Genomic DNA, 17509 nt, shown 5'->3' on the forward strand with positions numbered 1-17509 from the left:
TAATAATCACAATTACAACAATACTGAATGAACACTTAATTTAATATAATACATCAATTTAGCCTCACGTAAATCATGCAAAAACAGTGTTGGAGAAGAAAGTAAAAGTGCAATATGTGCTATGTAAGAAAGCTAACGTTTCAGTTCCTTGCTCAGAACATGAGAACATATGAAAGCTGGTGGTTCCTTTTACCTGGGAATATTGAAGACTCATGTTAAGACGTTTTAGGTTGTAGTTACTATAGGAATTATAGGACTATTTCCCCCTATACCATTTATATTTCATTAACCTTTGACTATTGGCTGTTCTTATTGGCACTTGCCAGTGTAATACTAAAGCTTCCATCCCTCTCCTCGCTCTTCCCTGGGCTCGAACCAGCAACACAACAGCCACCATCGAAGCAGCGTTACCCTTGCAGAGCAAGGGGAAGAACTACTAGAAGGCTCAGCGAGTGAAGTTTGAAACTCTAGCGCACGCTTGACGCACAATGAAAAGCTGCTTGCAAAACGCACGAAAGTGCTGTTTGAATGAATGTTTAGGCGTATGCTTCTGCCTACCATCGCTCAGTCAACTTAGATACTTGTATGCTTATTCAGATTATATGCAACGCAGGACACGCTAGATAATATCTAGTAATATAATCAACCATGTGCAGTTAACTAGTGATTATGATTGATTGTTTTTTATAAGATAAGTTTAATGCTAGCTAGCAACTTACCTTGGCTTACTGCATTCGCGTAACAGGCAGCCTCCTTGTGGAGTGCAACGAGAGAGGCAGGTCGTTATTGCGTTGGGCTAGTTAACTGTAACGTTGCAAGATTGATTTCCCCGAGCTGACAAGGTGGAAATCTGTCGTTCTGCCCCTGAACAAGGCAGTTAATGAAAATAAGAATGTGTTCTTAACTGACTTGCCTAGTTAAATAAAGGTATAAAATAAAAATACCAAGTCCCGATTGTTATACACTTGAAATCTGCCCTAATTAATCGTCCATTCTCCAATGTATTTAGTCCTTAAGGTATTATTTACAAGACTACTACTACTTCATCCTTCTACTGGTGGTGCCAGTTGTGTAAGAACAAAGACAATTTCAGTGCAGTGTGATGTTTCAACTATGACATGAGCTCAATGACTCCAGAAGGGCAGTAGTCTCCACATTGACCTTACCATAGACCGCTACCATGCCTCTCCATTCCATCCTTGTTGTTTCGTCCCTGCTTGGATACACTTGAGACTAAATACAGAAGACCTGACGATAATACAGTGTCTTGAATCTTATTTAGCTCATCTCATCTGTACATTTGATGTGGAACACATGCCATGCTGTCTCGGATAAATTCATGTTATGGCCTTAGCCAAGTGATTTGACAGCAATCACTTCACTAGCTTTTCTGGTCAGTGCTATCCGGGATCGTTGGGACGTCCATACCCTAACCTTATCCATAACGAAAGACAATACAGTATGTTTAGAAACTCTACCATAAGCTTAACCATTTAAAATGTCAACTTCAACGGGGTAGGGACTTCCCAAAAAAGCCGGATAACAAGGACCGCTTTTACCTGCACATGTTTCCGGTTACGTAAACCAACTTGCCCGCTGACGTCCTACAAACATGTACACGGCGCCATTGCCCTCGACCGCAAACAAAACGATCTTGTGTATTTAACTCGTATCGCATTCTATCCCCAGCACACTACTACATAGCTAGTAACTCCTTAGTTCAAATACGAGTCACGGCCAGCGCCATCCAACGAGTGTGTAGAAATGGCACGTGTTTTAACATACAGTCCATTTCCATCCTTAGCAGTGACAAGGAAGCTTCCAGCCAGTGTCGAAAATAGGCGGTCCATTGTAAAATATGTCTAACAAGTGAAAGGCTTGGGTAGAGATAGGTAAAGCCAATCATATTTCCATCGTGGGGTGTTCTGGAGGATTAAAAAGCCAAGTATATGAGGACCAATGGCAACTTTTCCCTCAAAGAGCCGATTTCCTCTCTACCAACCATCAATACAGATTAGTTATGTCCTATAGCATTTGAAGCATGTGTTGACCAATCACATTTCTGCGATTTGACCACCACTGTCATGGCAGCCAATCTGATTTCGAGAAACACAGCTTCGGATCAAGCTTATTCTTCGTGTATTGCTTTGCAACTCTAGCAAGTGGTGAGCAGTCGGGTCGTTGCAGTAAGTATAAAAAAAATATTAGCTAATATTCCTCTCAAATTAATTACAAACAGTTCAAGCTATTGAGATCAAGGTGACACCCGTTTTGTTAAATACGCACGACACTTAGCTCAATGTCTCTTTATTTTTGTCTTGCAAGATTAGACCGTAAGGAATTGAATGGCAGTGACCAGTCGGCTTGTTTTTGCAGTGAAGAAATGTATGCGCCTTTTGTGAAACTGTATAATAAATAAATAATTGTTGTCCTGATACTTTTTGTTTTATCGTCGCGAACTACCTGCTTCTCGTTTATCCGAAAGAGAACCACCGTTTGAAATGTTATGCCGGAACTAGCTAGCTGACAAACTCAATGACTAACAAGGCGGTTTAAATCGCCATATCGATAAACTGTTCTTAGCTAGCTAACCTTAGTATGGTGAAGTTAGCTAGGTAGCTAAATTTAGCTCCGCTCCGGAGTTGAGGGAAATATTATGTCTTTCCTTATTTTCACAAAGACTGCCGATATGTTTTATATATTCTGTTTTACTGAAACAACCTTGTTTTTAAGATGACTGTGTGGCACACATTTTAGAGACAGATGTTCTTTGTAACGTTATTTCAAGCAGTTTGGAATGAACCACCAGCCTGACATGGTGCAGCACGGCGAGCTATGATGGCGACGTGACACACACAGTCAGATTGCGAGGCAAGCGGGAAGAAACACGCATTATTCTTCTTGTCTATGTGCAACGTCCTCTTTTAAAAAAAAAGCTTTCGACTAATTATTTGAGGTCTACTTTAACAATCAGCATACAGTGAAAACTAGCTAGCTACACATTTTGTACATCTGGAGGGAGGGGGCGGCTGCATCGAGCTTGAAAAGAATGCGTTAAGTAGCTAGCTAGTTTGTTAGCTAGTATATTTATTAATTTGTTCCATTTTATAGATATTCTGACAAGTCTTTGATAATCTGCTATTACTATATTGTTTTACAGCAATCAAAACCAATCGAGCTGGACTCCCTCAAATAGTCTACGATGAAGGTAAGTCACTTCGCTAACCTCAGTTGAAAACAGGAGTGAAGCCGACGCCTCTTTCACTTAGCTTGCAAAGAGACAGGGTCAACTGTATATGGTTGGCAACAACATGTCAACTTGAATATGTCAGGCATATAATGTTTCACAATTCATTTAAATGTTCCCACGTTTTAATCTAGGCATCACCACCACCTCTTCCTGAACAAGATATTTAGATGAAAAATGCAACTTCATGTTTATGTGGCATATGATGGGTGTTACAAGTTCATGCTTCATGGACATTTAATTTAATAGTGGCCGAACTGTTTTGTTCCGAAGTACAATGATGCATGTTATGGCGCATCTGTTTTTCTCACAGGCAGCAAACGAGCCTGCCTATCTGACCGTGGGGACGGAGGTCAGTGCCAAATACAGAGGTGCCTTCTGTGAGGCAAAAATCAAGACTGTTAAACGGATGGTAAAGGTTAAGGTAAGAGCACCACACAACAATGGCTCCACCCCAATGGCAGCCTATTACCTTTTATAGTGCACTACTTCTGACAAGGACCCATAGGGTTGTGGTCGAAAGTAGTGCATTATCTAGGTAGTGTGTCATTTGGGACAATGACACTGTAATCAAACAGGGTAGTATGTGGAATGGCCCATTATGTCAGCAAATGTTGATGTCCACATATTAAACAATATGTTGTTTATATAGACAAACTGATTGTCCAGTTTCGGGTGACAGTTTTGCTGCAAAAGAACCCCCCCCTTCTCTCGTATCTAGATATTAGTGTCTGCCAGTGGCATCTTTCAAGTAGAGACTTGTTCTATGAACAGTTTTCCTCAGTTTGTTTTATAAAGCATTAGGCAGTTTGTAACAGCCTACATAGTACCAGGTACACACTCAAAAGTGAATTTAGTCATGACATAATCATAACACAACAATAAACACAGGCAATACTGGAATGTTTGGATATTCTGCTGTTAATCATTACATTACATTTAAGTCATTTAGCGGACGCTCTTATCCAGAGCGACTTACAAATTGGTGCATTCACCTTATGACATCCAGTGGAACAGTCACTTACAATAGTGCATCTAAATCTTAAAGGGGGGGGGGTGAGAGGGATTACTTATCCTATCCTAGGTATTCCTTAAAGAGGTGGGGTTTCAGGTGTCTCCGGAAGGTGGTGATTGACTCTGCTGTCCTGGCGTCGTGAGAGAGTTTGTTCCACCATTGGGGGGCCAGAGCAGCGAACAGTTTTGACTGGGCTAATAGTGAATAATAGTGAAGACATCAAAACTATGAAAAAAAAATATTGAATCATGTAGTAACCAAAAAGGCATTAAACAAATCAAAATATATTGTATTTTATATTCTTCAAAGTAGCCACCCTTCACCCCGATGACAACTCCGCACTCCCGGCATTCTCTCAACCTGGAATGCTTTTCCAACAGTCTTGATGGAGTTCCCACATATGCTGAGCACTTGTTGGCTGCGTTTCCTTCACTCTGCGGTCCAACTCATCCCAAACAATCTCAATTGGGTTGAGGTCGGGTGATTGTGGAGGCCTGGTCATCTGATTCAGCACTCAATCACTCTTCTACTTGGTCAAACAGCCCTTACACAGCCTGGAGGTGTGTTCGGTCATTGTATTGTTGAAAAACCAGATGGGATGGCATATCGCTGCAGAATGCTGTGGTACCCATGCTGGTTAAATGTGCCTTGAATTTGAAATAAATCACATAAAGTGTCACCAGCAAAGCACCCCAGCACCATCACACCTCCATGCTTCACAGTGGGCACCACACGTGGAGATCATCCTTTCACCTACTCTGCATCTTACAAAGACATGGCGTTTGGAACCAAAAATCTTAAATTTGGACTTATCAGACCAAAGGACAGATTTACACCGGTCTAATGTCCATTGCTCGTGTTTCTTGACTCAAGCGAGTCTTCTCTTCTTATTGGTGTCCTTTAGAGGTGGTTTCTTTGCAGCAACTCGCCCATGAAGGCCTAATTCACACATTCTTCTCTGAACAGTTGATGTTGAGATGTGTGTGTGACTTGAACTCTGTGAAGCATTTATTTGTGCTTCAATTTCTGAGGCTGGTAACTCTAATGATCTTGTCCTCTGCAGCAGAGGTAACTCTTCCTTTCCTGTGACGGTCCTCATGAGACCGTCAGCCAGTTTCATCATAGCGCTTGATGGTTTTTGCAAAGGCACTTGAAGAAACTTCAAAGTTCATGAAATTTTCCACATTGACTGACCTTCATGTCTTAAAGTAATGATGGACTGTCATTTCTCTTTGCGGATTTGAGCTGCTCTTGCAATAATATGGACTTGGTCTTTTACAAAATAGGGCTATCTTCTGTATTCTACCCCTAACTTGTCACAACACAACTGGCTCAAACGCATTAAGGAAAGAAATTCCACACACCTGTTAATTGAAATGCATTCCACCTCATTAAGTTGTTTGAGAGAAAGCGAAGAGTGTGCAAAGCCGCCATCAAGGCAAAGGGTGGCCACTATGAAGAATTTCAAATATATTTTGATTTGTTCAAAACATATTTGATTACTACATGATTCCACATGTTATTTCAAAGTTTTGATGTCTTCACTATTATTCTACAATGTAGAAAACAGTAATAGAAAAACACGAATGAGTAGGTGTGTCCAAACTTTTAACCGGTACTGTATATCGAATATCCCATTCTTCTAAACATTTTTGAAAAGGTTGTTGCGCAGCAACTCACAGCCTTCCTGAAGACAAATAAATGTATATGAAACCAGTCTGGTTTTTAATCAGCAGGTAGTTTGTATTCAATTACTAACCAAATCTGTTGGCCTTAACATTTTGGTAATACACATGAATGTACATTAAATAGGGATTGATCATGCTTGGACATTCGATTAGCTAACTCTTGTTTTGTATGTTTTTGAGCTATGGATAGGACTAGGAATTTAAGTTTTGTATTCAAACACATTGTGAAAATGTGGAGTTAGTGAACTGGTGAACCTGCTTCTAGTTGATGATGGTTATTGTTTCAAGACCAGATGATCCCCCACCAATCACCAGGTAGCAACATTGTGACCTGACCTCCTCTTCTCCATTATTCACCTTTGTCACTTCCTTTATGATTGTCATGAGGTCAGTGTTCCCTTGACTGATTGTTTCATGGGGCATGGTAGGTAGCCCCATTGAACTTTCTCCACATTAAACGTAGGCCGTCATTTGAAATAAGAATTTGTTCTTAACTGACTTGCTTAGTTAAATAAATAACTGATGTGAACAATGAGGAAATAGTGAGTTTGCAAGTGAATGCACCATTCCCTGGTTATAAGCACAAACCTACTACTGTATCGTAGTCCTCCAGCACTGCCATGTGTAGCCCCTCAATACATGAGTTAATCTAAAGTCCTTTGGGGACAGGTCAGGAAGGGAAGAGTTGTGTCTGTTACACAACTGAATTATTTCACCTTGACTGAACTTCTTATCTCATTAATTCTATTTCTTTGTCTCTCCCTAGGTGATGGTCAAAGGAGACACCACCTCGCAAGTTGTTCAAGATGATCAAGTGAAAGGACCATTAAGGGTAAGTTGGAACTAACTAGCACCACCAAACTTGTCACAAGAAGATAAGGAAAATATTAGTTAGGCCCTCAGTGTCCTTTTAGTTCTCAGAATAAATAATCTGTTAATCATATAATTCTAAGATCTGATCTGTCGGATACAACAATGATGCTGTGCTTGTGACAGTAGTATATAGAACAGGGACAGTTGGGTACATATTGGGTATTGTTGACGTAAAGCTTATGTATATTGCCTAATTGTAATGGTCATGTGACTAATGCTCTGGCCAAGCACACTGATCACCCGTTTTTCAACAATTGTAAGCATCAATGGTTCCCCGACGGTTCAAAATGGCCTCAGTTTTTCTGATGTTTTCGAAGCCCTGTGGTTCCCTTTTCATTGTTTGAACATATGTGATAGGCTTTCACTCTGCTCAGGCACGTTGTTCTTTATTTAGGGGAGGTCTCTTAACTTTTGCCGTTTTGAGTTCTTGTTGAAATGGGAGTAAAAGAGCAGAATGTATGGGGTGTCTCAGTCTCATCCCTTTGTATCCTTTTGCAGGTGGGCTCCACAGTGGAGGTGAAGAGTGCAGAGGGGATCTGCAGTGAGGCAACCATCAACAAACTCACAGACGCCAGTTGGTACACAGTGGGCAAGTACAGCAACAACACCCAAACTAATATACAATGCCTGCTCTTCAGTTAATTAATGGCTGTATGTCTTTGTTGGTTGCATTTCCCCCTTTATCTCTCAACTTGCCTAATGGTTAATAACTATTTGTCTTTATGAAGTCTCATATTTTGGTGTAACTTTTGCAAGGGGCGCTGTTTTTCATGTGTTCCAGTGTTTGACGATGGGGATGAGAAGACACTCCGCAGGACGTCACTGTGTCTGAAGGGAGAAAGACATTTTGCTGAGAGCGAGGTAAAGGGACTAGTATTCTGACCTGACTCTTTTCTTAGCCATTTGATTTGCTGGCCTCTCTGTTATGTTACACATTAACACATTGATTAAGCCCCCTCCTTTCACCTCTCCCTCACATCTAGACATTGGACCAACTGCCCCTAACCAACCCAGAGCACTTTGGCACCCCCGTCATCGGGAAGAAGGGAAACCGCGGAGGGAGGAGGTCATCTCAGGCTCAGTAAGTTGACCATTCTTTTACTTTTGGCTATAGGGAACCACCCCGTTCTTTGCTTTAGAGTTTTATGACTTAACAAGCATTAACTCTTACATTCACCAGTATGATTTTAATCTATAGCAAGCATGCTGCTTTAAATGCTCTGCCTGCATACATTCAGACATGGTCATTTATATACAACAACATAGCACGATATATAGGCCCATATAGGCCTTTGTGATTGATACAGCGTTGAGCTTCTATAGAGACTAAAGGTTTTGACGGAGACTGACTATAGCTTCTGACCTGTAACGATTCTGTTCTGATGGGGAGTCCTGTTGTTCAACTCCTCAGTGCGGACGATGACAAGGAGTCATCTTCCAGTGAAGATGACAATGAGGACAGGAGGAGGCTAAACGATGACCTGATGGGTAAAGTGGCCAGTGTTCAGACTGGGACAGAGCGGACATCCTGGTACCTGGCCCTGGTGAGTCACAACCTGCACAGCCCCAGTTACACATGCTGTTTCTTTCTCTGCTCTCGTTCACTTTCTGTCCTGCTCTCTTTCACTCTCTCTCTTGCTCTCAATATGTATGGTATAATTAAATGGCCCTTGACCTTAGCAGCCATTGACAAGTTAGAGTTATGCAGATCAGGGAAGTTTCAATCTTTCACATTCAGCTACACTTGTCCTACCTGCTAATTGAGAAGTGTCATGGAGATGTTAGTTCTGTTCATACAACCACCTGAAAAACAACTCCTTGTGAAACTGAAAGCAAAATGGTCAAAAACCCTCCTAGACCTTTGGCCCTTGTTGTATGATTGTTCCTAGCTGTTCTTTATTGTTTCTGTCTAGGTGATATCACCCAGCTGCAATGATGACTTGACAGTCAAGAAGGACCAATGTTTAGTCAGATCATTTGCAGACTCCAAATTGTAAGCGTTGTGCATCCTACTTTTACATCATACAGTTTAAGAATTCCCAGTTAATTTACAAACATGTCTTGGTATATGTTTGTCATGCAATGTAAATACACATATATAATGTAAATTGCTGTTGAAGTCTTCTCAGAATTGCTACTTTAAAAAATTAAATCTGAATGCACATTTAGATGTCTGTTGTTTTTCAGTCACACTGTGGCAAGAAAGGAGATCCATGAAGTGAACATGGACAGCATCTCTAAAGCTGAGTTCTCACCGAGGAAAGGTAAGGCTGGCTCACCTAGGGAGCTCAACACTTCCAGTAAGTTCAAAAAATGAATGGTATTATGTTCAACTGAATTGAGATGTAATTGATCTGTAGGCCTAAGTCTTTACTTAGGGGTCTTTCACCAAATTGGTTCGGAGTGGTTTTTCCAAACTTTGACGCATTTCCCACCCTTAGTTCAGTTAGTTTGGACTGGTGTGAACACTATGCGCACTAAACAACTCTCAGTGGTTTGCTCAAAAAAGGTGGTCTCAGTCCGATTCCATTCTTACCGTGGTGTGGTTCGCTGCAGGTGAGAACTCAGTCCGAACCAAACAGGAAAATAATCAAGGAGTATTATTGGTTGTTTGACTGCGTGCATTTGATAAAATGCATGTAGTACCATTACTTTATCTCTGAAACATTCTGTGAGTGGCAGTGCATTTTGTGATCGCATCCAGGCTATACCGGGGATATAGGCTATTCACATCCCAGTTAGAGTGGCTATTGTGGCTGTTCCCTCCCGAATGTTGTTGGAAGACCAAAGCGAAAGTAATATGAAGTTTGCGACAAGTTATGCTTCTTGGTAATCGTAGACGGATTGAACTTGATTTTCTTCAAGAAACAAATGACTTGCATGAACTCGTGGTTTTGTTTGGACATTTAGCAATGTGAAACCGACTGGACCAGATGGGGGGGAGACGGACGACAACAACAACAATGTAACATAATCTCAGTCTGATTTGAACTATGTGTGAAAGTACCCTTTTTCTGGCTACTCTCAGGGTTGGATGGGGCAGTGCATTTCCTCAAGACCAAGGTAGTTCCTGACAGTTGGAAGATGGACATGAGTGAGATTTTAGAATCCTCCGGCAGTGACGAGGAGGACACAGAAGGAAAGGAGAGTGACGACGAGGAGGAGGAGGAGGAGGAGGAGAAAGAGGAGGAGGAGGAGGAGAAGGAAGATGCCAATGATGAGGTAAGAAGAACTCTGTTTTAGTCTGGAGTGATATTTTAAGACTACATGTAAGTCACTTTCCTTTTAGATGCAGATTAGGCCAGAGCCTGTATATATTCATAAATGAAGTCTTTCTATCAGTTTTGACAAGGCAGTAGCTTATCCAGTGTTGACTGTTTACTGAGCTGTGTTATACTCTACTAACAATGACCACTACAACCTGCTTGAATAGCTACAAATTTATGGAGAGGGAAAGGAATTTATCCCTCTCTTTGCTGCATATTCATTTTGTCGTGATAAGCTTTATCTGAGGGCCGGCTCTCAGTAATGTAAACCCAGCTGTGTATTGTAGTGACCTCACCTGCTCTGAGAATGAAGTTGGCTTGGCACCATACATTCATTGCATTCCCTTTCTGACATCTTGTGGCTACTGAGCCACCTTGATTGAGCCAGACTCCCAATAGACCCTGGGTGTGTCCCAAATGGCACCCTATTCCCTCTTAGTGTACTACTTTTGACCAGGGCCCATAGGGAATAGGGTGCCATTTGGGACTTAGTTCCAGTGTGTGGGAAAGCCCCTTCCTCCGGAACAACAATGGTTCTTTCTGCTCCCAGAGTTTGGGACAAATGGCCATTCGTGTGGTTTCAGACACTGTTCCCATAGCAACTGGCAGCTACTTCCTATCGTTTTAGAGAGGGACTGTGGGGATTGGCTGAGGGCCAGTGGAGGCTCCTGACTCGAGTTCTTTCTACCTCTGCTGCTTGTCATAAAGGCTTTGCTTCTCATGAGTGAAATTGGTTCACTTCACTGTGTATTTGCTTGTGTCTGGGGCACTTTGTCAGTCAAGGTATAATTCACACATTACATACACAGCCTACATAGATTACAATGGCATGTTGTTTTTCTTTTCTAGTTCCTCCATTTTAGACTTCAGTGTACTGTGACTGTATCTGTTTAGTAATATATGTACAGTGCATTCAGGAAAGTATTCAGACCTCGACTTTTTCCATATTTTGTATGGATTATAATTTTTCCCCCTCATCAATCTACACACGATACCCCATAAGAACAAAGCAAAAACTGTTTTTTAGAAAAAAAAGAAAAAAAATATCACATTTACATAAGTATTCAGATCCTTTACTCAGTACTCAGTTGAAACACCTTTGGCAGCGATTACAGCCTTGAGTCTTCTTAGGTATGACACAGATATGCCAAGCTTGTAGCAGTTGGGCAGTTTCTCCTATTATTCTCTGCAGATTCTCTTAAGCTCTGTCAGGTTGGATGGGGAGCGTCGCTGCACAGCTATTTTCAGGTCTCTCCAGAGATGTTCTATCGGGTTCAAGTCCGGGCTCTGGCTGGGCCACTAGGGCATTCAGAGACTTGTCCTGAAACCACTCCTGCATTGTCATGGCTGTGTGATTAGGGTCGTTGTCCTGCTGGAAGGTGAACATTCGGCCCAGTCTGATAACCTGCTCCAGAGTGCTCAGGACTTTATCAAGGATCTCTTTGTACTTTGCTCCGTTCATCTTTGCCTCTATCCTGACAAGTCTTCTAGATCCTGCCGCTGAAAACCATCCCCACAGCATGCTGCCACCCCCATGCTTCACCGGTGCCAGGTTACCTCCAGATGTGACGCTTGGCATTCAGGCCAAAGAGTTCAATGTTGGTTTCATCAGACCATAGAAACTTGTTTCTCATGGTCAAATTCCTTAGGCGCCTTTTGGCAAACTCTAAGTGGACTGTCCATGTGCCTTATTACTGAGGAGTGGATTCTGTCTGGCCACTCTAACATAAAGGCCTGATTGGTGGAGTGCTGCAGAGATGGCTGTCCTTCTGGAAGGTTCTCCCATCTCCACAGACGAACTCTGGAGCTCTGTCATTGACCATCGGGTTCTTGGTCACATACCCGACCAAGGCTCTTCTCCCACAATTGCTCAGTTTGGAGGGGCGGCCAGCTATAGGAAGAGTCTTGGTGGTTCCAAACTTCTTCATTTATGAATGATGGAAGCCACTGTTTTCGGGAACCTTCAACCCTGCAGAAATATTTTGGTACCCTTCCCTAGATCTGAGCCTTGACACAATCCTGTCTCGGTGCTCTACAGACAATTCCTTCGATCTCATGGCTTGGATTTTGCAAAAATTTAGAAAACCTGTTTTCGCTTTGTAATTATGGGGTATTGTGTGTAGATTTCTTAGGACTTTTGAATATATATATTTTTTTCATTTAAGATTAAGTCTGTAACGTAACAAAATGTGGAGAGAGTCCAGGGGTCTGAATACTTTATGAAGGGACTGTACATAGGGAGCCATATCTATGGTCCTGGATGCTGTGAATAGGTAACACACCGTACAATATGATTCATCGGAAGTTATGATGACATGTTTCTCTTGGCTATCGGATTACCCATTTAAGTGAGTGAGTGTTAAATATATTTAACCATTAAATCTGTCCTTGAATTTAACCCACACTAAGTTGTTTTGCCCAAGTGACTTTGCTCGACAAATAACAGAATGTGCAACGACTTCAGAGGCGAAGCATGAGCTCAAAATAATCTCAGCACCTGACTGACTACTGGCCTTGGCATACATGAAATCTTCCTCTGCTCTAGTAGCATTGCTACTGCTACGGGAATGTATTAGTTATGTCAAGACTGGCTGCTTGCATGTCACCTTGTGTACTCTGCTAGACTAGTCAGTTGAGATTCTGACAATGGTTTTTGTCTTTATCATAAAAATATATATTTTTAACCTTTTTACCTGGTTAGTTTAGTTGAAATTTTGACTCAAGTGTGTTTTTGTCGAGACCATGTCAAATTAGCAGCGCACTCAATGAAGGGTAATGGCTATTATAAGTAATTGTCAGTTCATGTCTAATTTACCTATATAACCAAGGTGTATGTTTCCTGCAGCCTGAGGATGAGGCGGACCCAGAGGAGAGGGATCACTTCCTGCAGCAGCTGTATAAGTTCATGGAGGATCGAGGTGAGCCTTCAGCCCTGTCCCATTTATCTTCCAGCATGTCTACGTCCCAAATTGCATCCTATTCCCTATATAGCGCCCTACTTTTGACCAGGGACTATATAGGGAATAGGGTACCATTTTGGGATGCAACCCTGAATTGTGCATTACCTCACTCACTAACCCACAAGAGTTTGAAACCATTGGATTGATGTAAGAAATATGGTGGACACTCTCCACACCAATCCAGTGCTTTTACATCCTTGAGAGAGTGAATAAGTGCACATGTCAGGGAGAAGGGGAAATAATTGGCAAACTTTCATATGACTTACTGCACACACAAATTTACTGCACGCACACACTACCTGGCCTGGCTCTGAATTCGCCGTCCATCTTTCATTTGATTTCTCTGTAGGTCTTTGTAACCCAATACATTCTAATCACTCATTCAACGACAACCTATGAAATAAAAAGGATCCTCCTGTGATTTTTCAATGCCCTAAAATGGGCTACTTTTCCTCTGTGTAACGTCGCTCTTCTCATCCTTTCCTCAGGGACGCCAATTAACAAGCCTCCTGTGCTCGGCTACAAGGATCTGAACCTCTTCAAGCTCTTCAGGCTAGTCTACCACCAGGGGGGCTGTGACAAAGTGAGTGCATCATCTCTACAGCTTGCTCTCCCTCCCTCTTCTGAGTCCTCTTCACTGCAGCGGCAGGCAGACTGCCTGGTCTCGTCGTCTAATGTGAACAACCTGTTCTCTCCAGCTTTGCCTTGCCTCTCCTGCACCTCTGTAAGCAAAATTGCAGCGTGTAGCTCTTTAGTGGACTGTCAAGGTCAAGGGGTGTCTATCTGGCTGGTGTTTTGCACGTCGGCTGCTATGAGGGCAAAGAAAACAGACCTGCAAAAACGACTTAACAATTTGGACTCGCTCGATCAAGTGATGTTGGTAGCGTTTTGTCTCAGTACCTCTCTTTCTTTTGTTGAATATATTTTTGAAATAGAGTAGCCTACATGAATGGTTATTGTGATGGTGTTTTTTTGCAGATTGAAAGTGGATCTGTGTGGAAACAAATCTACATAGACCTTGGCATTCCCGTCCTAAACTCTGCTGCCTCCTACAATGTGAAGACTGCCTATAGAAAGTAGGTGTTTGCTCACTTCACTCAGACTTACAAATTCTCTTTACCAGATGGTTCTTTCTTTTGAAGCAGTTGAGTCATTTTCTGTGCTTCAAACGGTATTTTAGGCCAGATTACTGTAAAGCGCTTGTGAAATATGTTGCTGTAAAAAAGTCTTTATAAATAGATTTGATTGATTTCTGTTTTCATGCACCAAGATTGTTTCTAAGTGTTGTGAGTGATGTCTACTGTGCTTGAGGGAGTGCTAATACATTATGTGTAGGTACCTGTATGGCTTCGAGGAGTACTGTCGCTCAGCCTGCATCGTCTTCAGGACCATCCACCACAGCGAGGATCCGCCAGCTTCCCAGTCCCAGACAGAAGAGAAGGCCGCCCAAATCCCTGAGGTGAAGGAGTGCCAGGGTCCAACACCATCCGTCAAAACTGAGTCTGCTGCGGCCATGGAGGACAAGCCTGCCCAGGAGGATGCAGAGTCGGGGAGCGAGAGCGACAAAGATGTTTCTTCTCCCCGGGTTAGTAAGAGTTGTACAAATTACGACAAAAAAAAACATGACACTGAAGACTATTCCATTTTGGACTCTGTTAGATTGAAATCCTGTTCAGTTTCATGGTCAGTCAGTGTGACGAGGGTAGGTTCTCTTTCATTGAGATGGCTTTCTACTGTTCCTTCCCTCGGATCTTCTTTCAATGCGTTTTGAGAAGGAGCCCCGGAGGGAGGATGCGAGGAATAGAGGAAATACAGCCTAGGGTTCCTCCTCTACAGACACTAATCACTTTACTTTCTTCTTTATCTCAGGGGAGGAGACGGTGCACTGTGACCCCGGTCAAAGCTGAGGTGAAGGAGCCCTCAAAGCTGGAGAAGATCAAAGAGAAGGAGGAGCAAAGTGGTGTGGGGGAGACCAGCGGAGAGGAGACTGGAGGTCCGAGAGACGGCAGCAGGTCAGATGGAGGAGACACCCCGGGGAACAGACGCAGCCGACGCCTGGAGGAGTCTGAGGACGAGGACGAGTTGGAGGATGAGGAAGACAGCGAGAGGAGAGTCGGAGAAAGGTACAGTTGAATGTTAATGAACTATCAGTGTAAAATAAATGGTGATAGAATTCATGGAATGTTTAAGATTATGTAATAATTAAATGTCACCTCAGGGCATCAAGTCTATTAGATGCCAAATGTTCATCTTCTCATGTTCCTCTATTTTGTACTTGTCAGGATGTGGCCATTGAACCGACCTAGAATGTCATGAATTGTGTAACACACAAACAGGAGGAATGTGATTACAATCAGTGTGGTTTCACATACTTGCTGAAGTCTTGTGATGGAATGTTTCAGGGTTGGTTTCCTATTGGATGGCAGTGCTGCAGATTTGTTGTTGTTGCTGTAACGTGCAGAGCTAATGGTCATATTTACTAGGAAGCAAACTGACCGAAATGTGGAGGGATTATCTGAACTTGTCCAATAAGAAACTCACATCTTTGTTGTAAAACGGTTTGCTACTGTGTGAACTAATGAATATGACCCATTTCTATCGTGAAATTGGAGTAGTGCTTGTAGTACTGACTGAAGAGCTTCTTCACTGAGTTTGAGGGCCTTGTTCAGATGGCTCTACAGTGAGCCCAAGGGTATTTCTTTAGGACTCTTGTTAGATCAGGGAAAGGGAGTCTGTAGAAAACCCTTAAAGTGGCAATGTGTAACTTTCTGGGGGACCTGACCAATTTCACAGATTTATAACTCACATTTCTATAATTCTACTTGAAAGCAAGTCTAAGCGGTAGACTATGTGTGCTATTTCTATGCTTCATGTTCATCAATCTTTTTTTTTATAATGCCCTTCGTACATCAGCTGATATCTCAAAGTGCTGTACAGAAACCCAGCCTAAAACCCCAAACTGCAAGCAATGCAGATGTAGAAGCATGGTGGCTAGGAAAAACTCCCTAGAAAGGCCAGAACCTAGGAGGAAACCTAGAGGATCCAGGCTCTGAGGGGTAGCCAGTCCTCTTCTGACTGCCGGGTGGAGATTATATCAGAACATGGCCAAGATGTTCAAATGTTCATAGATGACCAGCAGGGTCAAATAATAATAATCACAGTGGTTGTAGAGGGTGCAACTGGTCAGCACCAAATGTCAGTTGGCTTTTCATAGCCAATCATTCAGAGTTAGAGACCGCAGGTACGGTAGAGAGAGAGTCCAAAACAGCAGGTCTGGGACAAGATAGCACGTCCGGTGAACAGATCAGGGTTCCGTAACCCCAGGCAGAACAGTTGAAACTGGAGCAGCAGCATGACCAGGTGGACTGGGAACTGCAAGGAATCATCAGGCCAGGTAGTCCTGAGGCATAGTCCTAGGGCTCAGGGAGAGAGAGAGAGAGAGAGCAAGCATACTTAAATTGGCGCAGGACACCGGATAAGACAGGAGAAATACTCCAGATATAACAGACTGACCCTAGCCCCCTGAGACACAAACTGTTGCAACATAAATACTGGAGGCTGAGACAGGAGGGGTCGGGAGACACTGTGGCCCTGTCCGACAATACCCCCAGACAGGGCCAAACAGGCAGGATATAACCCCACCCACTTTGCCAAATACACAGCCCCCACACCACTAGAGGGATATCTTCAACCATCAACCTACTATCCTGAGACAAAGCAGAGTATAGCCCATGAAGATCTCCCCCAGGCACGAACCCAAGGGGGGCACCAACTTAAGTCTTCGGTATTGTACACCAGCATCACAGCTAAAAATATTTTTTTTATGTTATGCAAAATATATTTCACAGCAGTTTAGATGGTACAATGATTCGCTACACCAGTGGTTTCCAAAACTTTTTATAGTCATCATTGTAAGCCTGCCACACACACACTATACAATACATTATTTAAACATAAGAATGAGGGAGTTTGTCACAAACCGGCTCGTGGGAATTGACATAGAGCTCTTAAAGGACCAGGGCACAAATAATAATAATCAATAATTTTGCTCTTTATTTAACCATCTTACATGTTAAACCTTATTTGTTCATCAAATTGTGAATAACTCACCACAGGTTAATGAGAAATGTGCATCCTTTCAAGCACACAACTCTGCAATGTTTAGTTGTATTGGAGAGGGTCTTTTAAATCATTTCCCACACAGTCTGCCTGTATTTAGTTTTCATGCTCGTGAGGGCTGAGAATCCACTCTCACATAGGTACGTGTTTTCAAGGGTATCAGTGTCTTCACAGTGCGATTTGCCAAGGCAGGATACTCTGAACGCAGCCCAATCCAGAAATCTGGCAGTAGCTTCAGATTAAATACAATTTTCACAGAACCGCTTGTTGCAATTTTGATGAGACTCTCTTGTTCAGATATCAGTAATTGGTTTTGAGGCAGGGCATGAAAGAGATAACGA

The 17509-nt window shown here is 42.5% G+C and overlaps 1 protein-coding gene across 2 annotated transcripts in view; it reads left to right on the plus strand.

The window, feature by feature from the left end:
• Positions 1-1747: 1747 nt before the first annotated feature.
• The window catches only part of arid4a (AT rich interactive domain 4A (RBP1-like)), a 28011-nt gene continuing 12249 nt past the window's right edge, over positions 1748-17509 (plus strand). The window contains exons 1-16 of one of the 2 annotated variants that reach the window (XM_046307836.1): positions 1748-2186; positions 3161-3208; positions 3561-3671; positions 6717-6782; positions 7322-7412; positions 7605-7684; positions 7807-7904; positions 8235-8367; positions 8737-8816; positions 9011-9087; positions 9852-10045; positions 12935-13007; positions 13538-13632; positions 14028-14125; positions 14385-14634; positions 14919-15172. In XM_046307836.1, the coding sequence (XP_046163792.1) occupies positions 3203-3208; positions 3561-3671; positions 6717-6782; positions 7322-7412; positions 7605-7684; positions 7807-7904; positions 8235-8367; positions 8737-8816; positions 9011-9087; positions 9852-10045; positions 12935-13007; positions 13538-13632; positions 14028-14125; positions 14385-14634; positions 14919-15172 (1706 nt within the window). In that variant the 5' untranslated portion in view covers positions 1748-2186; positions 3161-3202. Of the gene's footprint in view, positions 2187-2591; positions 2872-3160; positions 3209-3560; positions 3672-6716; positions 6783-7321; positions 7413-7604; positions 7685-7806; positions 7905-8234; positions 8368-8736; positions 8817-9010; positions 9088-9851; positions 10046-12934; positions 13008-13537; positions 13633-14027; positions 14126-14384; positions 14635-14918; positions 15173-17509 lie in introns of those variants that run through there. The other variant, XM_046307837.1, reaches the window with a different exon arrangement.

The sequence above is a fragment of the Oncorhynchus gorbuscha genome, linkage group LG17, assembly GCF_021184085.1.
Source record: "Oncorhynchus gorbuscha isolate QuinsamMale2020 ecotype Even-year linkage group LG17, OgorEven_v1.0, whole genome shotgun sequence".
NCBI classification, from domain to species: domain Eukaryota; kingdom Metazoa; phylum Chordata; class Actinopteri; order Salmoniformes; family Salmonidae; genus Oncorhynchus; species Oncorhynchus gorbuscha.